Below are 18836 nucleotides of genomic sequence, written 5' to 3'. Positions count from 1 at the left end.
CTCCTCTCTCTCTCTCTCTCTCTCTCTCTCAACTGTGTGCCACTATACCTCGATGGGCCTTGCTGTTTTTGAGTTACTGGGAACTATTGATTAGGGACTATGGTTGATTAGGAAGTATGATTGATTAGGGTGTATGGTGAGATTTGCTCTGCTAAGCTGCTGAGGCTCACTGTGTGAGGCTAGGATGAGACTACATGTAAAGATGTTTGAAAAGTATAAAATGACATGAATAAAAGTGGTTTAAAGTAAGAATCAGGTGTAATGGCTTAAGTCATGGTGGTTTCCAGGTTATCCTCGATACCAGTGAGAGCCAGACTCACAAAATTTAGTTAGTTAATTGATTGATTGAAATTAGAGTTTTGACCTGAACATGATAGCTCTAACCTACCTATATTCCCAAACTTGGGAAGTAGGAGTGAGTTTTCCCCTGGGTTTCTTGCAGGTAAGGGTGTAACAGCAATGATTTCATTCAACTGCTTTGCAGATTTTTGATTTGAGCACTGCATATTCCATGTTGTCTGCTTTTCCCACAGGGCGGCAACCAAGGTTTAACAGTAGTGATTCAAGGACAAGGGCAGACTACTGGACAGTTGCAGTTGATACCTCAGGGGATGACAGTCCTTCCAGGGCCAGGGCAGCAGCTCATGCAAGCTGCAATGCCGAATGGCACCGTTCAGCGTTTCCTCTTTACCCCACTATCAACATCAGCCACGGCCGCCAGCAGCAGCAGCAACAGCAGCAGCACCACTACTAATGCTACAGCAGCAGGTAGATGCGCTGAGGCAACACTTGTTGCTGGGTTCGCAGATCGCACAGGGCATCGTGCTCTGCCTCCAGCCAGCATAACAGCGGTGTAGTCGGTCTCTGTGCTTATGCCTTGTTTCTAGACTCACTTCCTAATCAAACAAAGCAAAAATAGTGAAAAGGCTGGAGGAGCAGAATCATGGATGCCGCAGTCCCTGTGCCTAGACTCTTGCTCCAGCCTTGGTGGCACCCTGGGGATGTGGGCTCCTCGGGAAGACCTGTGCTTGAGAGCTGCAGGCCGGGACCTCTTTGTCAGCCTCCTACCATGCCCTAGCAGAAAAGTGACACTTGACAGGGGCTTCCAAGCGCCCAGCTCACACACACACACAGAAGACATGCAGGGAATGTCCCAGCTCCCCAGCTGAGCAGTTGCCAAAACAGAATGCACCCGAGTTCGAGGCTTACATCTCTACTGAAACGCAGTGTTCCCCACTTCAGGAAGTTCTTTTGAGAGTCTTCTTTCACCATTGTCTCCCATTTTCACATCCAGAAACCATTTTGTCTTTCTTTTTTACAGGCTCAGGGGAACAAAAACAGAGTAAAATATTACCCCAGACCCAGGTACAACCAGCCACAACCCTGGCACCAACTCAGTCATCAAGTGTGAGTCCTGCAGAAGCCCAGCCACAGCCTGCTCAGCCTGCAGCACAACCCCAGCCCCAGCCCCAGCCCCCAGCTCAGCCTGAAGTCCAGACCCAGCCAGCTGTCTCGTCCCATGTCCCTTCTGAAACACAGCCCTCCCAAGCACAGACATCTAAACCCCTGGTTGCAACACAGTGTCAGCCTCAGAGCAGTGTACAAGGACAGTCTCCTGTTCGAGTCCAGAGTCCACCACTGACTCGAATACGTCCATCAACTCCATCCCAAGTGACTCCTGGACAGCAACCCCAGGTTCAGACTACAGCTTCACAGCCGATTCCAATTCCGCCCCCCACATCTCTGCAGGCACCTTCCCAAGGCCAGCCACAGTCACAGCCCCAGGTACAGTCTTCAACTCAAACTCTTTCATCAGGACAGACATTAAATCAAGTTACTGTTCTATCTCCATCCTGTCCTCAGCCACAGCCCCAAGTCATTGCTGTGCCTCAGCTCCAGCAAGTCCAGGTTCTCTCTCAGATCCAGTCGCAGGTTGTGGCTCAGATACAGGCCCAGCAAAGTGGTGTGCCCCAGCAAATCAAACTTCAGTTGCCCATTCAAGTTCAGCAAAACAGTGCTGCGCAGACTCAGAGTGTGGTCACAGTGCAGGCAGCCAGTGTGCAGGAGCAGTTGCAGAGGGTTCAGCAACTCAGGGACCAGCAGCAAAAGAAGAAGCAGCAGATAGAAACTGAGCGTGAACACACCCTCCAAGCTTCTAACCAAAGTGAGATCATTCAGAAACAGGTAAAGTCATTAAGTGAAAGCAGCATGTTCAGTAGCGTGAATTAGTGTGCTGTGCAGTAGACTTAGTGATCTGGTTACCTTAGGTTTCCTGAATGAGAGAGAGTCACTGGTGGGAAACCTTAGAAGAGCGGAAACACTGCTTGCAGATTCTGGTTTGGGACTCTGTCGCACATGTAGCATCTGTGCTTATTAGAAACCATGTTTCCCTAGTAGGAAACTGAGTGCTGAGGCCACCATCACAGTGTAGCGATTCACTTGAAGTCATTTGATTTGCAAGTGTCATTCCTTCGTTTGCCTATTGACTAAGCAGATCGTAGCAGACAGGTCATTTGCATTACTTGCCACACCTTTGTAAAAATGTCTTAAATCCAGGTGTTTATCTAGAGTTCATGTACGGTGGTGTTGTGTAGCAAGAGCATCCTGGAGTGGTTTCTGGGTGCCATATGTCAAGTCAGACAGCCAGAGCACTGCCAAAACAAAGCTGGTGACCTGTATCTTACTAAGGACAAATCTGTCCGCAGCCATGTGCCCTGGTCAGCACTAGGCGAAGAGGTCTTACTGGGTGCTGAAGCACGGTTTGCTGCCTGGGCTGTGTCTGGGTTAAAACTCCTCTCTTTCTAGCCGTGTGGGGTTGTTAGGACTAGATTCTGCCGTGCATGTGACTGTGAAACGTGTTAGTGAATATTTCTGTGAACTTAAGTGCTCTGACGTGTTCAAATTCCAGCTCTTTCATTGTCTGCGCTTTAATCCGGGACATCTCTCTTCAACATCTGTGTATAGGGCAGGGGACTCTTCAAAGTCTATACTTGGTGCTAGCATAGTGAGTGAAGGCCTACAGCGCATGAGAGTTGCGTGAAATCTGAGGTTATGTTATTTAACATTTAATCTCAGACAACTTAGTTGATTTCTTTGTGTCTTGTGTTTATTTGAAAAGCTATCCCTATATTTCAGTGTTAACAATGTCAAGCTTGGCCTAATTCAGTATTTGGTGCACGGTGAGACCATGGGACTACCTAGCAGCTTTTATTCTGGTTGTATTAGTTAGCTACCTCTCACCAGTTCAAACCTGTGTGCTGTTACTTCTTGCTGTGTGCTAACTTAACTGTGTCTGTTATAAAATGTGCGTTTGTGTGTTTGTTCTGTTCTCAAGGTGGTGATGAAGCATAATGCTGTAATAGAACATTTAAAACAGAAAAAGACCATGACTCCAGCTGAAAGAGAAGAAAATCAAAGGTAGGAGAGTCCCAGGCACACTTGAGTCTGCAAAGTTTGGTTTTGCTTTGGTCTTACCTAAGTTCAATGCCAGTAGTGGCTCATAGTCCATTGATCTTTGAAGTTCTGAACTCAGTTTGCACACCATCTAGGGACGTAGACAGATGGTGCCTTGCTTGTCCGGGTGGAGTGGACGGCGTCACAGAGCTTGTCGTTTGTGTTCCTCTAGGATGATTGTCTGTAACCAGGTGATGAAGTATATTCTGGATAAGATAGATAAAGAAGAAAAACAGGCGGCCAAGAAACGCAAGCGGGAGGAGAGTGTGGAGCAGAAGCGGAGCAAACAGAATGCCAGCAAGCTCTCTGCTCTGCTGTTCAAACACAAGGAGCAGCTCAAAGCTGAGATCCTGAGAAAGAGAGCGCTCCTGGACAAAGAGTTGCAGATCCAAGTGCAGGTGGGCTCACAACCTGGCACTTTCGCTTTCCATCCTAGCTTAGTCCTAAAATTCCAGCTTGCTTTCTAGAATTTACATTTGTGCTTGTAGCTTGGAAAGGAAGGAAGGACGTGCATGGCAGGTCTTTCTGTATTCCTATGTGCAGTCCAGAGCCTGAGCTGTGTGCTGGGTGAAGAAGACTATGTGTGAGAATGTAGGAAAACATCCCATGGAGTATCTTGTGCAGTTTAAGAAAATAAATACCTATCAGACCCAGAAACCTCGCATGACCCGGAAGCTTGGAGGTCTTCCCACAGAAAGCAACCAGACAGGGCCAGCACCCAGGTTCTTCATTGGAGAAAGAAAAACAAACTACAAGAAAGAAGACAGGATTCTTAGTTGTGATCCATTTATTGACATCCCCAGGGAAACTGTATTAAGATTGGTAACAGAATCAAGCTTGCCAGCTTAGTATTAACACTGAGGTTGTGTCTGTTGTCACAGTAGCCTGAGTGAGTAAGAGAAGCATCCACAGTAGGATCAGAAAATGTGAGCCGGGCAGTGGTGGCGCACACCTTTAATCCCAGCACTTGGGAGGCAGAGGCAGGCGGATTTCTGAGTTCGAGGCCAGCACTTCAGGGCAAAGGCACTCGGATCTCCCAGTTTGAGGAAGGACAGTTAGGTCTACATAGTGAGATCATTTCTCAATAAAAAACAAAATTCAAATATGTTAAAATTTTAAATGCAAAACAGAAAACACAACTGCCATTTTTCAAATCTTGGAGGGCAGTTCTTAGAATGGTTTGTCCTTTTTTTTCCTTTATCTTTTTATGAACATCTACATAAAGCTGCCTTTGGGTTATTTCAAACAGAATCTCTGTTTAGCCCAGGAATTCCTTGGTCTCTTCCTTCATCCCCTTGAATGCTGGGATTGTAGGCCGGTGCCACCATGCCAGGGAAGGCTCTCCTTTAGCATCTGTAAAACTCCTGTCCTGAGGGTGCAAGGATTCCATCTATGCAGTGAGCCTTTCAGCTGCCATAAACTATATTCTACAGTTGGTATGAAGGCAGCCTCGGGCTGAGGAGTTAGTACAGCTGTGGGGCTCATAGTGCTCTCATTTCTGTGAGACAAGATGGATTAGCCTTTTGAAAGAGTGGCAGTGTGCTGGTGTGTTTGTTTTGGGAGAAGGAGCCTACTGTAGTTGAGTTCCTCGAGGCAGAGAGGAGGTAAAGGGGCAGTAACTGGAACAGGTGGTCAGCCACGTTGTCCTCACAGGGCGGGTAGGCGGGTGGGCGGGTAGGCGGGTGGGCAGGTAGGCGGGTGGGCGGGTAGGCGGGTGGGCGGGTGGTACCGTGAGTGCGCTTCACTCCACAGCTTTCTCCAGGTTTCCTTTGGGTTTTTTGAGACAGGGTTTCTCTATGTAGTTCTGGCTGTTCTGGAACTCTCTGTGTGGACCAGGCTGGCCTTGAATTCACAAGAGATTCATACTGAGTCAACAATCCTTTAGTTTTTTGTTTGACTGGTTGGTTTGGTTGCTTGGCTGGGTTGGTTTGGTTTGGAGACAAGTCTCACCTCTGATTGTCTTGGAACTCAGCGGTTCTCAATCTTCCCAATGCTGTGACCTTTAATACAGTTCTTCACGCTGGGCGGTGGTGGCGCACGCCTTTATGTGACCCTTTAATACAGTTCTTCACGCTGGGCAGTGGTGGTGCACGCCTTTATGTGACCCTTTAATACAGTTCTTCACGCTGGGCGGTGGTGGTGCACGCCTTTATGTGACATTTAATACAGTTCTTCACACTGGGCAGTGGTGGCGCACGCCTTTATGTGACCCTTTAATACAGTTCTTCACGCTGGGCAGTGGTGGTGCACGCCTTTATGTGACCCTTTAATACAGTTCTTCACGCTGGGCGGTGGTGGTGCACGCCTTTATGTCACCCTTTAATACAGTTCTTCACGCTGGGCAGTGGTGGCGCACGCCTTTATGTGACCCTTTAATACAGTTCTTCACGCTGGGCAGTGGTGGTGCACGCCTTTATGTGACCCTTTAATACAGTTCTTCACGCTGGGCGGTGGTGGTGCACGCCTTTATGTGACATTTAATACAGTTCTTCACACTGGGCAGTGGTGGCGCACGCCTTTATGTGACCCTTTAATACAGTTCTTCACGCTGGGCAGTGGTGGTGCACGCCTTTATGTGACCCTTTAATACAGTTCTTCACGCTGGGCGGTGGTGGTGCACGCCTTTATGTCACCCTTTAATACAGTTCTTCACGCTGGGCAGTGGTGGCGCACGCCTTTATGTGACCCTTTAATACAGTTCTTCACGCTGGGCATGGTGGCGCACGCCTTTATGTGACATTTAATACAGTTCTTCACGCTGGGCAGTGGTGGCGCACGCTTTTATGTGACCCTTTAATACAGTTCTTCACGCTGGGCGGTGGTGGTGCACGCCTTTATGTGACATTTAATACAGTTCTTCACGCTGGGCAGTGGTGGCGCACGCCTTTATGTGACCCTTTAATACAGTTCTTCACGCTGGGCAGTGGTGGTGCACGCCTTTATGTGACCCTTTAATACAGTTCTTCACGCTGGGCAGTGGTGGCGCACGCCTTTATGTGACCCTTTAATACAGTTCTTCACGCTGGGCAGTGGTGGCGCACGCCTTTATGTGACATTTAATACAGTTCTTCACGCTGGGCAGTGGTGGCGCACGCTTTTATGTGACCCTTTAATACAGTTCTTCCCGCTGGGCGGTGGTGGCGCACACCTTTATGTGACCCTTTAATACAGTTCTTCACGCTGGGCGGTGGTGGTGCACGCCTTTATGTGACATTTAATACAGTTCTTCACGCTGGGCGGTGGTGGTGCACGCCTTTATGTGACATTTAATACAGTTCTTCACGCTGGGCGGTGGTGGTGCACGCCTTTATGTGACATTTAATACAGTTCTTCACGCTGGGCGGTGGTGGTGCACGCCTTTATGTCACCCTTTAATACAGTTCTTCACGCTGGGCGGTGGTGGTGCACGCCTTTATGTGACATTTAATACAGTTCTTCACGCTGGGCGGTGGTGGTGCACGCCTTTATGTGACCCTTTAATACAGTTCTTCACGCTGGGCGGTGGTGGCACACGCCTTTATGTGACCCTTTAATACAGTTCTTCACGCTGTGCGGTGGTGGTGCATGCCTTTATGTGACCCTTTAATACAGTTCTTCACGCTGGGCGGTGGTGGTGCACGCCTTTATGTGACATTTAATACAGTTCTTCACGCTGGGCGGTGGTGGTGCACGCCTTTATGTCACCCTTTAATACAGTTCTTCACGCTGGGCGGTGGTGGTGCACGCCTTTATGTGACATTTAATACAGTTCTTCACGCTGGGCGGTGGTGGTGCACGCCTTTATGTGACCCTTTAATACAGTTCTTCACGCTGGGCGGTGGTGGTGCACGCCTTTATGTGACCCTTTAATACAGTTCTTCACGCTGGGCGGTGGTGGTGCACGCCTTTATGTGACCCTTTAATACAGTTCTTCACGCTGGGCGGTGGTGGTGCACGCCTTTATGTGACATTTAATACAGTTCTTCACGCTGGGCGGTGGTGGCGCACGCCTTTATGTGACATTTAATACAGTTCTTCACGCTGGGCAGTGGTGGCGCACGCCTTTATGTGACCCTTTAATACAGTTCTTCACGCTGGGCGGTGGTGGCGCACACCTTTATGTGACCCTTTAATACAGTTCTTCACGCTGGGCGGTGGTGGTGCACGCCTTTATGTGACCTTTAATACAGTTCTTCACGCTGGGCGGTGGTGGCGCACGCCTTTATGTGACCCTTTAATACAGTTCTTCACGCTGGGCGGTGGTGGTGCACGCCTTTATGTGACCCTTTAATACAGTTCTTCACGCTGGGCGGTGGTGGTGCACGCCTTTATGTGACATTTAATACAGTTCTTCACGCTGGGCAGTGGTGGCGCACGCCTTTATGTGACCCTTTAATACAGTTCTTCACGCTGGGCGGTGGTGGCGCACGCCTTTATGTGACATTTAATACAGTTCTTCACGCTGGGCGGTGGTGGTGCACGCCTTTATGTGACCCTTTAATACAGTTCTTCACGCTGGGCAGTGGTGGTGCACGCCTTTATGTGACATTTAATACAGTTCTTTACGCTGGGCAGTGGTGCACACCTTTATGTGACCCTTTAATACAGTTCTTCACACTGGGCAGTGGTGGTGCACGCCTTTATGTGACCCTTTAATACAGTTCTTTACGCTGGGCAGTGGTGCACACCTTTATGTGACCCTTTAATACAGTTCTTCACACTGGGCAGTGGTGGTGCACGCCTTTATGTGACCCTTTAATACAGTTCTTCACGCTGGGCAGTGGTGGCGCACGCCTTTAATCCCAGTACTTGGGAGGCAGAGGCAGGTGAATTTCTGAGTTTCTGAATTTCTGAGGCCAGTCTGGTCTATAGAGTGAGTTCCAGGACAGCCAGGGCTACACAGAGAAACCCTGTCTCGAAAAAACATAAACAAATAGTTCTTCACGTTGTGGTAACATCTAACCATAATATTATTTTTGCTGCTACTTCATAACTGTAGAATCATAATGTAAACATTTGATAATAGATCCCCATGAAAAGGGTTGAGAATTACTGCACTATGTAGATCAGGTTGGCCTTCAACTCACAGGGGTCCTCTAACCTGCCTCCCAAAGTGCTGGAATTACAGTTGTGTGCCACTACACCTGTCTTCTTTTGGTTATTTTAAGGGGAAATATCATTAACTCTACTCTAGAAAGTGTGTGTGTGTGTGTGTGTGTGTGTGTGTGTGTGTCCATGTCTGTCCTGGTGGTTCAGTCTCTGCCTCTCATCTCTGTAGGAATGCTGGAGTTACTGATTGGCTGCTACATCTGCCTGTATTCTGGGCATTGAACTCAGGCTTTTTCACAAGGACTTGTACTCATTGAATCATCTCACGAACCCAGGATTTCAACTTACAGCCAAAGCTGTATAAAGAAAATAGTGTCTTTTGGATGGATTGCTTGTTGGGGGTGGGGTGAGGGGTTGTTTTCAGATAGGGTCTCAAGTAGGCTCTGCTAGCCTAAAACTCATTGTATACAGAGGAAGACCTATAACTTCTGATCCTCCTGTTTCTCTCTCTTGAGTGCTGGGACTGCGAACCCAGTTAGAAAATAGCATATTTTGATGCCTGGGTCTCCTATCTTAAATCTAAACAAAGCATGATAAAGAAGGACAATTTATCTCTTTTTCTGTTCACTGCTGTTCAGAGCCAGGCAGATCTCTGAGTTCAAGGACAGCCAGGGCTGCACAGAGAAACCCTGTCTTGGAAAACAAAAAACAGACAAAAAGAACTATTTGGCAAGTGGAGGTAATGTCCAGTTCCTGTCCAAGTTGCCCCATCCTGTAACCCTGTTGATTATTTGTTTGTCTTCAATTGACCACAGGAAGAGCTGAAAAGAGACCTGAAAATGAAACGAGAGAGGGAGATGGCCCAGGCGGTACAGGCCAATGCTGCCTCAGTGCCCACACCCTCCGTGCCAGCCCCTGTGCCAGCGCCTGCACCGGCAGCCCCTCCAGCTCCTCCTCGTTCTCCGCCTCCCTCCACACACAGTCTGCCACCTGCAGGCCACCCCACAGCCCCACTGCCTGTCACTTCCCAGAAGAGGAAGCGGGAGGAAGAGAAGGACTCTAAGTCCAAGAAGAAGAAGATGATCTCTACCACCTCTAAGGAGGCCAAGAAGGACACCAGGCTATATTGCATCTGCAAGACACCGTACGATGAGTCCAAGTACGTGCCTGTCCCCCAGCTTTGTAGTTGAGCAAGCAGTTGGCAGCACTGGGAGAGGGCGGGCAGGTGTGAGGCTGGGCTCCACCAGGTGCTTGGCATCAGTGCAGTTAGGGGGCTGTTTCACAGGCGCTCGGGCTTGCTTGTCCTCAGCCATGTCCTTTTCTGTCAAAAACAAGCTTGCTGTGGCCTCTTTGCTTTCCAAAAGTTCTTTGTAGCCTCGCTCCTAATCTGCCAGCACTGCATTTTGCAGAGGCTGCTGTCCCAGCTCTCCCTGGCCAGATCTCAGAGTCTATCCTAAAATGGATGGTCCAAGGAGGCCTCATCAGGTCCCTGTAAAAAAAAAAAAAAAAAAAAAAAAAGAAAGAAAGAAAGAAAAAAATTGCAAGTTAGTATTGTTGTCTGTGTTTCCATGATATTTGTAATCAAAAGCAAAAAACAAAAGTATTCCTTTTATCCACTTTGTGAGTTTCGCAGTCAGAACATGATGAGCGTGGCAATTGGAAGCTGTTTTTGACAGTCATGACTTGTATTTGGTGACATGAATGAGATTTTTAGAGATGTTAGATGTTACTCCATAAATATACTTTCTTGTTTTTCTTCTTTATTTATTGTTTTGGGTTTTGTTTTGTTTTGTTTTTGTTGTTGTTATTTCTATTATTCAGTGATGTATTTAACTTCTGTCTAGAACATGCAGGTGTAGGACAGTGTTTGTAAGCTTCCAAGAATCACAGTATCATTTTACAGTACCCAGCAGTTTAACTGTACTTTTAAAACAGAGTTAGAAATCCTTACTGCCTGTGCATGTGGGTCTGTGGAGACCACTCCATGGGTCCTAAGTCACCATCAGTTTACAAATGTCAGTCAGAAGCTCTGGAAGCTCTGCTGGGAGACACACTCCCTGTTGAGCTCAGCAGGGTGTGGCCATCTTCACGTCCCAGCATGTGTCCCTCATTGGTGAATATCCATCATGTAAGGAGCGCTGCCCTGTAGTCTGTACAAATAAGTATGCCTCACTTTAAGTAAAATACTCAAGAGGATTACTGAGACACAGAACCCCACCACAGATGCGACTTTATATAAAGGTCAGCTTTGAGCTGACACAAACTTTGATGAAACCTTCTTGGGATCTTGGCATTGCTTAAAATGAGGCACACACACACATGTGCTCGTTCTGTTGACGCTGCCCATGGTTTCTGGCTAGTTCACTTCTTGTTTTTTTTTTTTTTTTTGGTTTTCCATTGACATTTCCACACAACAGGTTCATTCACCCCCTGTCATAGTGTTTGCTGACATCTCAGACCAGACCAGACCAGCCTGGTTTGAGCATTGTGTCACTAGCTTCTAATGAAAGTTATTAAAAATTGGAAACTTAGGTTCTGAAGTTCCTTCCAGCGCACATAACACCTTCAAGAGGCAACATTTAAAGTAACTCACCAGGTCCTCACCTGAGTAGGGGAGTATGGGCATCCCAGGTCAAAAGAAAGGCTCACTGGGAGGGGGCTGAGGCACCTCACTGTGTGTTACTCCCTCACAGTCATGAGGCGGGCATTCCTCAGGTTAACATAGCAGAGACAGCCTGGTCGAGGGCAGGGTACCAGTGATGGCAAGGCCAGCCTGGCTGCCTGTGAGTGATGCAGGCCTGCACAGCTCCCACCAGCAGGGACAGAGATGCTTTAGAGAGCTGCTGGTTTCCCCCAGACCCTTGTGTCAAAGCCTGGGCTCCTCCCCTCCCCTCCCCTCCCCAGGCTCTGTAAGCAGGAATGACTACATACATGGACCTCTCCTAGTTTCCTTCCTAGCACGTGTGACATTGTCCTCTCCACCTGGCTGGCCTGCATGTCCTGTCCTGTAACTTGTCCTTGGTGTTTGCACTCTGCTTTGTCTCCAATTTTAGTTTGTGAGATACATTTTCAAACCTATCTAAGAAATAGCCCTGGTATTGAAATGGCTTCTGTAGAGTAGGTTTGACAGATGTAAGTCTTTGATTCTTTGGCTTTGGTTTCTGTGCCTGTTACAGTTTCACACACATTCATTAAAAGGAAGCCATTTCCATCCGTATGTTTTTGTTTTTTTTCAAATTCCAGTATGTTTTAAGACCCATATTTCACTAAACAGTGTGTCTGCTGAAATGGATGTGAGTGACGATGTGTCCACCCTTGGTCAAGTGTCAGATGCTGTGTTTGCCACTGGTAGACTGGTGCATTCAAGGTGTTTAGCTGACTCATTGCAGAAATTATCCTGTAAGAAAGCAAATCAGGGTAGAGAAGACAGATTTACATACCATGCAGCTCAAAATGACAACTACAGTGTCATTTTCATTGTGAATGCTTTTAGGTTCTATATTGGCTGTGATCTTTGTACTAACTGGTATCATGGAGAATGTGTTGGCATCACAGAAAAGGAGGCTAAGAAAATGGATGTGTACATCTGTAATGATTGTAAGCGGGCACAAGAGGGCAGCAGTGAGGAATTGTACTGTATCTGCAGGACACCTTATGATGAGTCACAGTGAGTTGATAAGAGCGTCTGTTTGACAATTCAGGAAGCCGCATTGCTCGATTGGTCACTTACCTAAAAATGAAAAAGCAGGGCCTCTCTGCTGTGTCTATACACCTATGTTACAAAGCTTTTCCGGTTTCTCCTCTCTTCCCTCTTTCCCTCTCCTTCAAAATGTATGTTGCTTCCTAGTGAATGGTTGAGTTGCACTGGGGGAAATGGGGTTATAATGGTAGAATTGATTTTTCACTATGTCACAGAGTAATGTGAGGAAAACAGCCTGTGTGTCTGAAGCGGTGCTCTGTACAGCTCGATGCACCCTTTAGGAAGAGCTGGGGCTGTTGCTAACTCGCTGACTGAACACTCATTTGATTTGGGACTAGTTGAAAGATGTTTGGGGCCTTATTTTGAGCTTTAAAGTCAATCAAATGTTTCACACTTTTCTTCAGATTGGTTCCCCATTAGCACACAATACTTTTTAATATGTTTACAACTGTTCTTAACATCTAAAGTACTTGGTTAATAATGTCGCTCTCAAAAGTAGTAAAACAATAATAATGCTAAAATTACCTTATACCCCAGGGGTTAGCCTGTGTTCAGTTGCATGATGGGTAAAAGCAAAGTCTGAGCAGAAGCAGCCAGTCCTTTGGCCTCACATTTCCATTTTGGATCTTGCAGATTTTATATTGGCTGTGATCGGTGTCAGAATTGGTACCACGGGCGCTGTGTTGGCATCTTGCAAAGTGAGGCAGATCTCATTGATGAGTATGTCTGTCCACAGTGCCAGTCGACAGAGGACGCCATGACAGTGCTCACACCACTGACAGAGAAAGATTATGAGGGCTTGAAGAGGGTGCTGCGCTCCTTACAGGTGAGAGGCTGCTGACCGCTGCATCTGACGGTGAAGCTCAGCTGCCTCACTGTGGACGCAGGTTTGACCCTCCCATTCTCCAGTGAGCGTACTTGGCTGTCTCCCAGCCCCCAGAGGGAGGGGCTGGACAAAGGGCACCTCTGCACGTGCCGGTGACATGAAGTTTACTGAAAGTGCCACTTCCGCAGTTGCTCATCACACACTGACAGACAGGCGCCATCTCCACTGTTGCTTACCTGACACTGAAGAGTGCTCACCATTTGCTTTCCTTTCAGTTTATTTCTTGAAGAAAAGTATATCACGTAGGCATAGATGAGAAAGCCGTTTGATCAAGTCTGGTTATTTTCTCACTAGTGGGAAGATTGGGAGTAATGGAGATGGGTGTCAATATAGGACGTTATGTTAGCACACTTGGCTGTCTCCCACCTGCAATGAGATCTGATGCCCTCTTCTGGAGCGAGCGGGGCCGACCGGAAAGAGCAGAGATCCTAAATTCGATTCCCAACAACCACATGAAGGCTCACAACCATCTGTACAGCTACAGTGTACTCATATACATAAAATAAATAAAATAAAATAAAATATAAATAAATAATTTTTTTAAAAGAAAAAAGAAAGAAAATCTCTGACTATCACCCAAATCACCTTGTGTGGATAATTTCATTTCTCTAATGTAAAGCTCACTTGAATTTTCAAGGTTTGTTGATCCAGTGAGGCAACTGAATAATAGCAGTATATATATTATATTTAATATATACATACATACATGCATGCATACATACATACATATTTACACACACTGTGTGTTTCTGGTGTCTGTATATGTTTGTTAGTGTTTCTACTGACAGCCATGACACTTGCTCTCTGTTGTAGGCCCACAAGATGGCGTGGCCTTTCCTTGAACCGGTAGACCCCAATGATGCACCGGATTATTACGGTGTTATTAAAGAGCCAATGGGTAAGTGCTTGCACTAAATAGGAAGACGAGTTTCACAAGTCTTGGACATTGATCTCTCACCATGAAGCTGATGAGGGAGAGTATCTTGGACGTGCAGGCAACGGTGTAACTGTGTCAGTCAGTTGGGATGCTTACTTGATGTGTCTTTTGAAGCTGGGTTTCCTAGGTACTTAGTCCAGGCTGACTCGACCCTGGAGTGCACCTCCCAATGCTGAGGTTAGAGGAAGGCACCACCATCTGGGAATATCTATTAAATTTACATATGCATGCCTTTGAGCCAGCAGCTTAATGGGACAAGTGTATATTCCTCAACAGTGTTTATGGTGGCTAAACACTGGAAATGAACAAGCTGTCGGCCCAGGAGCCTCTGCGTCAGAATGTGTATGAGTAGAGACCTGTGCAGCTGTACAGACAGTGAGTGCAGTCAGTGAACCCAGCCTGATGCAATGGAGACCCTTCTTTCTCCAGGAGAGAAAACACTGGTAGAGCAGCTGTCCCTGAAGGTACCAAGAGTGGCAGCTACATGAGGTCATGTTTCAGAATACTGGAGAAGTTCCAAAACCAAAGCAAAAAGACTTCCAAACGTGTGGAGCAGTCCCTTCATAGCTGTTAGAAGAATTGTATTGTTAAAGTATTCTTAAAGAGGAGAGAACACAGAGAAGAAGGAAAGGAGGACTCGGTGAGATCCATCCCAGGGCTGAGAGGTGGAGTGCATTGTACACTTGAGACCCAGGATAGCCGCTGCGTTAGTCTCTTTGGATAATGATGACTTTGTGTGGTCTAGAAGTTGAATTTACTGGAGCTAGAGAGATTGCCCAACAGGTAGGACAGCTGAGGCTCTGCCCACAGAGCAGGCTTCAGTTCCCAGCACCCAGATACATGGTGGTTAGCATCATCTATACCAGAGGTCTGACTGACTCCTTTCTCACCACTGCCTCCTGCTCAGTACACATCCATGGGATTAAGAAATTGAGTGTTTCTTAATTTATTAGCCAACTTCAACTTTTTAAATTATTTTTGTCTCGCGGTGTTTGGCACACAGAGTTCATTCTGTAGTCCATCTTGGCTGTCATCCACCACTCCAGCAGTCCTCTTCCTCAGACCGAAGCATGCAGGCCTGGCAGGTGTGAGCCACTGCTCCTAGTTTTTTCAAAGAGCTAGGGTACTTTCCTGTGTCTTTCCCTTTGTTACCACAGGAACAATGTGCCTCCTCTGTAGACATGTCCAGGGCATACAGAGCTACAAGACACCATGGGAAAAAGTTAAAGTTACCCATTTATCTCTGGGCTTTAAACTATAAACATTATTTTCTAGTCATGCCCCACTCCCTATTGTTTTGAAATAGGGTCACACTCTGTAGTCTTGGATGCCCAGAACATATAATTCTCCTGCCTCAGCCTCTTGGGCACAGGCAATATTGGTATACACAATTCCCAGACAGTTGTATATTTGCTAAAAGTTCATAAATATGCATTAAATTGTCTCCATGGTGTGGACTAACTTTAAAATGGTGGGAGACAGAAGAAGGCAGATCTTTGAAGCTAGCCTGGTCTATAGAGTAAATTCTAGGATAGCCAGGGCTATACAGAGAAACCCTATCTGGAAAACAAACAAAACTGGTGGGTCGCTTTGAGGCAGGTAGCAGGGTGTTACTAAAGGCCATGACATGCTGCTGGTGGTGGTGGTGGTGGTGGTGGTGGTATTCATAACCCTGAATTGTAATTAACCTTAGTATGCATAGTGATTTGTGTTTGTTATTTTAGTCTACTTTCAAAGATAAAGACAATTTCTGCTGGGTATGGTGGTGCATCCCTTTAATCCCAGCATTTGGAACACAGGCAGGCAGATCTCTGGGAGTTGTAGGCCAGCCTGGTTTATTTTACTGAGTGAGTTTTAGGATAGCCAGAGCTATATAGAGAGACCTTGTCTCTCAAAACAACAACAAAACAAAACAACAAAAAAATACTTTTATATGCATAAAACCAATTGGCATAGTTTTCTTTACTGTAAAGCAGTTGAATAATGGATATTGTTCTGTGTGGTTAATTAAATATGAAAGAGCCTTCTTAGCAGCAGCCAGGATTACTGTCTTAGAACCCAAAACAGAACATTTCTCATGAATGGCAAGCTAGCCTCCAGACATGGAGAATCAGATTCAGAAAGATTCAACATAACACATGTTGAGTTCATGAGAGCTGCAGGCCCTGATCACACTGGGAAAGACCTTAAAGCTTTGAAAATATTTTGTTTTGTGTTTTTAAGACCTTGCCACCATGGAAGAAAGAATACAAAAACGGTATTATGAAAAGCTGACAGAGTTCGTGGCAGATATGACCAAAATTTTTGATAACTGCCGTTATTACAATCCCCGTGACACCCCTTTTTACCAGTGTGCAGAAGTTCTTGAATCATTCTTTGTACAGAAACTAAAAGGATTCAAGGCCAGCAGGTAAGCACCGGTGTTCAGTGTGCTGAACTAAGTCACTCTTCAAACACGATCCTGCCCTACTGAAGGATCGGCCAGTGGAGTGGTCATAGTAAGTTGTTCCTTCAGATAAAAGATACTGTTCCTACAAAGTCAAGACTACAACATTACAGTTACGCTAGGCACGGTAGTCAGAGGAAATTTGTGAGTTTGAGACCAGCCTGGTCTATACAGAGAGGCTCAGGCCAGGCTGGTCTACATAGCAAGACCCTGTCGCAACGAAAAACAAACAAAAGACTATGGCATTTTGGTCTACTCTGGAGGATGGGATGTTAATGTGGTTAAAATGAAGCCCTTCGTGGAGTGAGTCTGTCTGCAGGACTTGTGTGTGTGTGTGTGTGTGTGTGTGTGTGTGTGTGTGTGTGTTGGGGGGGGGGGAACCTCCTGCTCTCCTCAGCCACCCAGGAGAGGACCAGCAAGAAGGCTTTGATGCTCTCATGGAGTTATGTGGGCTGCAGCTTAGAAACCATCAAACACTGGCTTTCTAGGTGTTTTTCTAGGCTGTGCTAGTCTGTAAGTCCTCTGTTTTCCTAGGCCATAAACCATTGAGCAACCCTGCATGCACTTTTGTTATTGTGACCTTTATTCCCTTCAGTTTCTCAACTTCAGCCCACATCTCAAGCCCATGAAGTTCTTCCTGTAGAGCTTGATGCCTCTTGGGTGGTGACAGCTCTGTCACTGCTCTGTTCTGCCTTGAGAATCATCCTTCACCATCCCCACGTCCCCACCGCCACCCTCTCGGTCAGCTCTAGGCACTCGGATCGAATAGACCTCAGATGTGCTGGGGACCTGGGTCTCTGGGCATCATCTCAGGCCTAAAAGATTCCGTCCTGAGTATTAGAATCGGGGTTGTGAGCCCAAGGTGAGGTGAGCGTGTGTGTGTGTGTGTGTGTGTGTGTGTGTGTGTGTGTGTGTGTGTGTTTCCTCTCTCATAGCAAGAGCTGTATTTTAGACACAGTGTAGGAACATGCATAGTAAAGTTTAAAAGATGAGCTGGTAGTAATAAAGAGCACACTGGAATCTCGCAGTTGTTGGAAAAAGGTCAGTTCATCAGTCCAGTGCAGACCTAACCCCAGAGAACTTCACATATGGTAATTCCAAAGTGTAATAGAAAACCACAGAGAAGAGTAACCCAAGATCCTCGTATCTGTGTATGTTGGAGGGAGGGCTGGTGTCTACCTCACAGAAGCTAGGGAGACTGCTTGCCTTGCTACTGACTGTGGCAGGCCAGCCTCCCCTGATAGAGTGAACCATTCCCATAATGCCACTCGGTACACTAAAGAACTCAAGAGTTTCTGGAACTCACAAGCAGAGAGGTTAGCTTCAGACACATCACAGTGCCTGCCTGCCTACCATGTGGACACCCAGTCTGTAACCTGTCCTTCTGAGGGTTAGCTGATACCCAAGGACAGCCTGCAGGAAAGGGCCAGGATGGAGCAGAAAAGTAGAGCCCAGAAAGAATGAGAACCTTTTACAGACAACACAACCCTGAATCATGTCCCAAGAAACTGTCAGGTGCACTGCGTCTGCATCCTGGTAAACAGGTTACTGAGAATAAGCAATACCTGATTAAGATAGAAAGATTCGGAAAGAAAAACTGTAAGCAATAAACGTTTACATCATGAAAATCCTTACTGTGCCTGCTCCTTGGAGCAAAGTACAGAAGATCAGAGAAGATGGGACATTACCAAAAGATGAGTGTCAGAAAGTGAGCTATGCAGGACCATCGGTCGGTCACTGAGTCTAGCCGTTGGGACCCCTCTGTGCTGCCATAAGGATGCTGAGCAGGGTGGAAGCCTCCACTCTGCAGCTCTCATCCTTGTGGAGAGAGGACAAGGCCAGGGGGCTAGTGGAAACCAAGCACCACACATTCTGTGCCGTAGTCCCCGAGTGCCAAGGCTGAAGGAGGCTTTCAGAGGGTGGACAGGACAGACTAATGGCCAGTCTGCATGGAAGGGGAGACTCCATCCCAGTTCTTCAGGAAACATGGTTGTCAGCTTAAGTGGTTAAGAGAGTTCAGAGTGAACACAGGACACTTTTAGTGATGTAAGGAAAGGGCCTTCACAGGTATGCCTGCTCTAGCAGAGAGAAGCCTTGGCTGCCTGGCATGGCAGCTCCTTCCTTCCTTGGTAGCACACATCTTTAATCTCAGCTAGAGTGAGACAAAAGGAAAGGAAAGCCTCCGGGTGTGGTGGCGCACGCCTTTAATCCCAGCACTTGGGAGGCAAAGGGAGGCGAATTTCTGAGTTCGAGGCCAGCCTGGTCTACAGAGTGAGTTCCGGGACAGCCAGGGCTACACAGAGAAAAGTTGTCCCAAAAAAAAAAACAGAGAGAGAAGAAAAGAAAAAGGCCTTTGGTCCAGAAAACAGGAGGTCCCAGCAACATA

The 18836-nt window shown here is 46.9% G+C and overlaps 1 protein-coding gene across 22 annotated transcripts in view; it reads left to right on the top strand.

Annotated features, from left to right (window-relative positions):
* Bptf (bromodomain PHD finger transcription factor) overlaps positions 1-18836 on the top strand; it is a 99067-nt gene that overhangs the window by 75508 nt on the left and 4723 nt on the right. For 8 of the 22 annotated variants that reach the window (XM_006532675.1, XM_006532677.3, XM_006532687.2 and 5 more), the window contains 9 exons: positions 534-768; positions 1322-2184; positions 3335-3417; positions 3626-3851; positions 9297-9640; positions 11975-12148; positions 12815-13007; positions 13881-13965; positions 16228-16414. In XM_006532675.1, the coding sequence (XP_006532738.1) occupies positions 534-768; positions 1322-2184; positions 3335-3417; positions 3626-3851; positions 9297-9640; positions 11975-12148; positions 12815-13007; positions 13881-13965; positions 16228-16414 (2390 nt within the window). The remainder of the gene's footprint in view (positions 1-533; positions 769-1321; positions 2185-3334; positions 3418-3625; positions 3852-9296; positions 9641-11974; positions 12149-12814; positions 13008-13880; positions 13966-16227; positions 16415-18836) is intronic. The other 14 variants (NM_001359590.2, XM_006532690.2, XM_017314399.2 and 11 more) reach the window with 6 other exon arrangements.

Source organism: Mus musculus, chromosome 11 (assembly GCF_000001635.26).
Source record: "Mus musculus strain C57BL/6J chromosome 11, GRCm38.p6 C57BL/6J".
NCBI classification, from domain to species: Eukaryota; Metazoa; Chordata; class Mammalia; order Rodentia; family Muridae; genus Mus; species Mus musculus.
The sequence above is the reverse complement of the archived record's forward strand: the minus strand, read 5'-3'. Positions and strand labels throughout refer to the sequence as shown.